The sequence below is a fragment of the Oratosquilla oratoria genome, chromosome 10, assembly GCF_046742065.1.
Source record: "Oratosquilla oratoria isolate Oo_2021 chromosome 10, ASM4674206v1, whole genome shotgun sequence".
Classification (NCBI taxonomy): domain Eukaryota; kingdom Metazoa; phylum Arthropoda; class Malacostraca; order Stomatopoda; family Squillidae; genus Oratosquilla; species Oratosquilla oratoria.
Window position 1 is genome coordinate 21,889,762 of NC_134786.1, and position 7,500 is coordinate 21,897,261.

Sequence of the window (7,500 nt, forward strand, 5' to 3'; positions counted from 1 at the left end):
TTTGAAATATTTCCCACATCTGATCTACAGGTCTTTCGTTTAATTTTGCCTCCCAGTTTGTAAGCTGAAGCTCCTATGAACTGAGCTTTACTGAAATCGGGTATTTTAGAAACACAAGTATATGTATATATATGTATATATATATATATGCATGAGAAATCACATAAACTTGTGATTCTAAATATGCAGAAAAACCACCAAGGAAAATAATAAAATGATGACCGAGTGCTTTCCTCTATTTAGACATCTTCAGAATACATACAAACATGAATATATACACGATGTGGGAGGCCATGGATGGGAACAGGAAAAGATTGTGAGGGAGTCTCTCATGGTTAACCTATACCGTTCGCGGCAATGGACGTTTGGGTCACCACATTTTTAACAATAAAATGATCAAGTTTGTACATTCCTTGACTTGATTTAAGTTGTTGACAAATGTATCTTTAATCAGAGTAGAATATATTATTGTCCTAGTCAAATATGACTTATTTCTAGCAATTTCTTCAGCACCCTCCCAATAATGCAATGATTAAAATCCCTTAAATGAACAAATAATGCGTTAGACATTTGACCATTCGTGGCGCTATACTGATGTTGTTTTTATCCTTACTTTTATTTCTTTTTCAGTCTGGCCTATATAGCATTTGTCACAATCTTTACATGGAATTGAATAGATACATCCTTCTTCCTTATGTTGAAAGTCTTAAAAATATGAAGTAGTTTGACGATATTCTCGTGGAAAGGAAGAACAAGTAGGTTTTTTACATTAAAGGTTTTACCGGCATTTTCCTCATAGAAAGATTGTTTTGCCAATTCACAAGAACCATCTCCAAGGTGCTTAGTATATTTTAATTTTGAAGCTATGTCATACATTCTTAAGAATTCATTATCCAAAAACTCCGGACTACAAATTCTATACGCTCTAAGGAACATTGATGATAACACTGACATTTTTTGCCCTGGAATGATGTGACGAATAAAAATGTACATATGAAGGGACATTGGTGGGTTTTCTGTAGATATCAAATTTTAAAGACTTTTTATTTCTGTAAGTCATTACATCAAGGAAAAGTAAATGATTACTTTCTTCTATTTCCATGGTGAATTGGATAGAAGGGACCAAGGCATAAAGTTTAGATAAGAACAAAGTAGGACTATTATTGGTATGCCAATTACATAAGGTATCTATACCATGTAACATTATGGGGAGGATTTTAGGTAATAACTTAGTTTTAAAAAAAATCCATGTAAAGATGATTAAGAACTGGGGAAAGAGGGCGGCCTATAGCCATACCAAATTTTTACTGGAAATATTTCCCGTTAACACAAAATTTGAATCAACAATACATAATCTAATTAAATCAATGATAGTGGTGGTAGGTAGTGACAACTCATGTTTCTTCAGTTTTTCTTCAAGGAACACCAATAAATCAAAAGCAGGGACACGAGTAAATAACGATGTAACATCATAGCTTATCTAGATTTAGGTTGTAAAACTTATTAACTAAATCTACATTGTTATTAATGTGACTACCTAAGATGGAACCGACAAGAGGACATAAGATGGACACAAGCCACTTAGACAATTTATAACTGGCTGATTCTATGAAACTAGTAATAGGTCTCACAGGTTTATCAGGCTTGTGAGTTTTGATTAATCCATACATGTATGGAAGAGATGGGTTATTAGATGAGAACTCTTTGATTAAATGTTCATAACCTTTTAAGTGTTGTTTTAATTTTGATTTGAAATTGATGTTGACCGACTCTAAAGGATTTTTCTTTAACTTAGTATATGTGCTTTCATCACTCAATAAAGTTTCCATTTTATCAATGTAATCGTTCTTATTCAATGCTACAGCACTGTTGCTCACATCTGCTTTAGTAACATGCAATTTTTTGTCATTTTTTAAATTATTGTACTCTTTGAGAAAACGTTTTGGATTAACTTGTTCGATAAACCCTTATGTGATGATGTCAAATATACTCTGGGTTTTGGATTTAGTTTTGCTACATCTAAACAGGTGAACAGTGTTAGTATAGCCAAAGCCTTTTGCAATTTAGAAAATTTTGGTGATGTACCTAGTGATGATATCAACATTAGTAAAGTTTTAGTGTGCAATTCTTTGTCTAATTCTAATCAGCCAACCTATCCAAAATGTTTGGATGGATTGGGATAAATCTAAACTTTAACCTCAGTACTGGACAAAGTAGCCCTAGTGCACTATTGTATTTGGGAATTTGACTATATTTCATATTACTGCCTCTTGCCTCTGTGAAACTCAACTCCAAGATTCTTGAAATGTTGAGTTTGTACTAGTGGTTAACTCTCAATTTCATTTTTTTTTCTTTCTCCCGATCTATTTCACCAGTCATCACCTCATTCGCACTTGAAATCTTATTTTCCTTTACAACTCCTCCATCGAACCTACGACTAATGCAAGATTTATCCACATGCAAGCAAAATTCAAATTACATTTTTTTTTTATCTTCTCTTTTTTTCGCATCTTGCATGGTAACTATTTAGAGTATATTTTAGATTAAAACTAAGAATTAGAGTAAAAACTTATGAGAACATTTTTATAGTAAAATTTATCTAAAGTAGAAAGATTAATTAATTTTCTTTGAAATATGTGTTCGTTGCGTTGATTTAATCGTTTTGGTAAAACATTAAGATATATCTATATTGTGCCATAGTTTATTATTCATTATTAAGAGAGATTACAAAAATAAAGAGCCTTGTACAGGAATGTTGCATATATTTAGTGGCTGAGTCTGCACTTCCTTAGCAGAAGAAAATTGTAGTAAAACATAATTGAAAATATGAAAATTATATCTAAGTTATATATACATTTCATTTTTTATTTAGGAGGTGAGTGAGCAGTACAAAAATAAGAATATTCCAAGGTTTTCTGTTATACAATATTATGAATGTAGCCCTATTATCATTCTGACGTCATATGTACAGTTTATATTAAAGTAAGCAATACAAAAATAAATGTTTCTCCGGGGAAGGACGACTATAGTGGGGAGGTGCTGTTCTTTCTGAGCGCCTGTCTGCTTCGATGGCTTCCTCACACTGGAACTCCGTAGAGGCTGGAGGGCGCGGAGGAAGCCCCGTTGGACACAAGTTCGTTAAGACCGTTACCGTTGCCGTTGCCATTTGAGTTATATCCGTTGCCGTTACCATTTGTGTATCCGTTGCCATTGACGATGCCGTTTGAAGTATATCCATTGCCGTTGGTGATGCCATTGCCATCTGTGGTATACCCGTTTCCGTTGCCGTTAGTGATGCCGTTGCCGTTTCCATTCACACTGCCATTCTTTTGGTAGCCGTTCCCATTGAGAATACCATTGCCGTTACCGTTACCACTGACTAACCCTTTGCCATTACCATTTTGTTGATACCCGTTACCGTTGATGATACCATTTCCACTGCCGTTTTCAATCCTGGTGTATCCATTCCCATTATCATTGCGATACCCGTTTCCATTGCCACTACCGTTGGAATATCCGTTTCCGTTACCATTGCCATTGCGATACCCATTTCCATTACCGTTGCCATTGTAGTACCCGTTTCCATTACCATTGCCATTTAAGCCATTTCCATTGCCGTTACCATTGGCGTACCTGTTTCCATTGCCGTTGCCGCTGGAGTATCCGTTTCCATTACCGTTACCGTTAAGAAGACCATTTCCATTGCCGTTGCCATTCCGCCTGTAGCCTTTGCCGTTTGGTTTGTATCCGTTTCGGATTCCATTGAGCACACCATTTCCGTTGCCATTTGCTACTCCATTACTATTGCCATTGAGACCAGGAGGACCATTGACGGCGGAAAAAGCTCCGTTCACGCCAGAAATATCCAGGTCCACGCCGAAGAACTGGTTGATGAAGTAGAAGTCGACGGCCTGCAAGCAGTCCACGTTGAACCACCAGTCGCACACGAGGTACTGCTGGTTGAAGAGGGTGCCGTTGGGACACAGGAACGAGTCGAGCTGGTAGCCGTTGGGACGCGTCTGGCATATGTGGAAGACCTGGCAGGCGGTCTCGGGGTTAGTATCGGCGAAGTAACCATAGGAGTAGCCAGTGTCCTCGCAGGCGAAGCCTGTCTCTATGACCTCGGAGAGAACGGGAAAGTCCACGCCGGGCACGCCTCCCCCAGGAATATTCTCGCCCAGTTCGAGGAGAGCCAATTCAGCGTCGGAAGGACCGTAACTATAGCCTCCGTTGCCGTTGAGGCCTCCATTGCCATTGAGGCCCCCATAACCGTCCAAGCCTCCATTACCATTCAATGCCCCATTGCCATTGAAGCCACCGAAGCCATTGGTGCCTCCGTTTCCGTTACGGCCTCCGTTACCGTTCAGGACTCCATCGCCACTCAAACCTCCATTACCGTTGATCCCTTCGTACCCATTGGTTTCGCCATTACCATTCAGGCCCCCATTGCCATTGAGGACCCCGTTGAGTCCCCCATTGGCAAACGGGGCACCATGCGTTGTCGAAGGAGCGCTGTAGCCATTGGACTGTGCGGTTACGGCCCCCACCAGAAGCACTGAAAACAGAAGATAACTATTACTTTGCAGTCTCTGCGCTTTGCTGATCTGGTTACCTCTTAAAAAGATGAGACTCACAACTAAGAACAGCAGCTCTCCTCATGCTGTGCCAACCCATAGCGGAGAAAGCAGGGTTTGAAGTCGAAGCGAGTCGAATTGTGAGTGATGAAAGCCAACACGGGCATATATACTGAGGGTATCTCCCTCTTCCCCTCCTTCCTTCTTATTTTCCACCTACTCCTTCTCTCCCTCTACCTTCTCATCCTCCTCCACCTCCTCCTGTTTAGTCCTCATAATTTTTTCTCTTTCACGCCAACCACCCTCCTGCATGCTCAACATTTTTCTGATTCAGGCAACCCGAAAATTCAACGAACCGTGAGAATTGCTCGTGTTCGGAAGACAAGTGAGAGATTACTAAAGTAAGACATTATGCTACGATCATTGACTAATACGGGGGAATACGCAATAATTTTAATCTAATAATGGTTGTTGCGCTGTTGATATGTGAACCTATTGTTGACCAATATAAGTTCTAATAATTTCATAAATGTATTTGAGCCTGCTTGCAAATGAAAACGCGTTAATATATGCTTTTGTGTCTCTTTATACAGTATGTTACAACGAGCCATAATATCAGAGCATGTTGACAGGGAACTTTTCGAAATATAACTAGGCTGGATGATGAAGAAATTATAATAGGGAAGTAAACAGACACCCAAATATACAAATAAAAGAGCAGAAGACACAACGGCATGTTGCTAAAAAATTTATCCAATTGAGACATAGACAATTAAGCTATATCACATGTATTTGTATGTATATGTGGGTATATATATATATGAGTATATATATATATATATATATATATATATATATATATGTGTGTGTGTGTGTGTGTGTGTGTGTGTGTGTGTGTGTGTGTGTGTGTGTGTGTGTGTGTGTGTGTGTGTGTGTGTGTGTGTGTGTGTGTGTGTGTGTGTGTGTGTGTGTGTGTGTGTCTGTATGTGTGTGTGTGTGTGTGTGTGTGTGTGTGTGTGTGTGTGTGTGTGTGTGTGTGTGTGTGTGTGTGTGTGTGTGTGTGTGTGTGTGTGTGTATAATGTATATATATATATATATAATGTATATATATAAAATGTATATATATATATATATATATATATATGCATACATACACACATACATACATATACCAAGGCTTTTTCCCCCTTACAAGGGAGGTAGCCAAAAAGGAAAAGGCATAAAATCATTCCCACCCATTCCATCCCAGAATACACTCCACACCCCTCCACCCTCCCTCTTATCTTAGTACCTCCTGGATGACGGGTCATCCCTGCACCTGGTCCACTGCCCTGGGTCAGAAGCAGTGTCGCAAGACACAGCACATTCACAGCAAGGCCGCTTCATCAAATCAGCGACCCCCCCTCTCCGTCCTCCCATGCATAAAAGGAGAAGACGGGGAGAAACACCTTCGGACTGCGACAACTTTGCTCACACATACTACCTCACCCCCCATTCCCCCGCCCATTCCACCTCATGCATCACAATATCATCCATACACAACCATTCTCCATTCACCCCTGTCTTCTGTCCTCTCCCGTCCTTCCTCAACAGACATTCCCCTCTTCCCCAAAGCCCCTTTCACCCCATCCATTCACCTCATCCTAGGACGTTCCTTTATGTTCACTCCCTCCACATCTGCCTTCCATACCTCTTTTACTAGTCTTTCTTCATTCATTCTTTCCATGTGTCCAAACCATCCTAATACTCTTTCATCAACCCTATCTCCCAGCTCCCTTTCCACCCCCGTTCTTCTCCTCACCTCCTCATTTCTCACTCTATCTAGCCTAGTAACCCCCATCATACTTCTCAGACACCTCATCTCAAACACATTCAAACTCCTTCTCTCTTCCTCTCTTATGTTCCATGTTTCTGTCCCATACAGTGCTGTTGGCACAATCATTCCTTCATACAGTCTCCTCTTAGCATCCATTCCCAAATGTCTATTCCTCATTACACTCTTCAATCCAGCAAGGCACTTACTCGCTTCTCTCAATCTACATTCTACCTCCACCTTCACTCCACCTTTTCCTGCCACATTTGCACCCAAGTATCTAAAACTATCCACTTCCTCCAGTCGCTCTCCCTTAATGCTCACTTCCAGTCTACTGCCACTTTCACCCCTTGTACATCTCATCACCTTACTTTTACCCACATTTATCTTTAGCTTTCTTCTATCACATACTCTCCCAAACTCTGTCACCAACATCCTTAGTCCCTCCTCCGATCCTGCCACAAGCGCAGTGTCGTCAGCAAACAACTGGCTCACCTCCCACTTTTCTCCATTTTCTTTAACCATCTCTAATCCCTGACCCACTACCCTTGCATTTACCTCTCGCACTACCCCATCCATTTATAAGTTGAACAGCCAGGGCGACATAACGCATCCTTGACGAAGTTCCACCTTTACCTCGAACCACTCACTCTCTCCATTTCTAATCCTGACACAAGCTCTACTACTCTCATAAAAACTCTTGACAGCTCCTAGAAGCTTTCCTCCTATCCCATATATCTGCATAACCTCCCACAGTGCCTTTTTGTCAACCCTATCGTAAGCCTTTTCCAGATCCATAAAAGCCCAAAACATCCATCCCCTTTCCTATACCTTTCTCACATATTTGTCTTACCACAAAGATCTTATCTACACAACCTCTACCCGTCCCAAATCCACAATGTTCCTCACCAATTACTCCCTCTGTTCCTCTCCTAATCCCCTTAATCAAGATCCTCCCATAAGCCTTCCCAACTACACTTAACAAGCTAATCCCTCTGAAACTACTACATTCACACTTGTCCCCTTTTCCCTTGTAAAGTGGAACTATACAGGCACTCCTCCAGTCCTCCAGCACTCTACTCTCTCTCCAGCAAACATTAAATAACCTCACC

At 40.5% G+C, this 7,500-nt stretch overlaps 1 protein-coding gene across 1 annotated transcript in view; it reads right to left on the minus strand.

The window, feature by feature from the left end:
- Positions 1-2,981: 2,981 nt before the first annotated feature.
- LOC143028792 (uncharacterized) overlaps positions 2,982-7,500 on the minus strand; it is a 5,552-nt gene continuing 1,033 nt past the window's right edge. Inside the window, exon 2 of the mRNA XM_076191161.1 lies at positions 2,982-4,555. Coding sequence (XP_076047276.1) covers positions 3,078-4,555 — 1,478 coding nt within the window. The 3' untranslated portion in view covers positions 2,982-3,077. The remainder of the gene's footprint in view (positions 4,556-7,500) is intronic.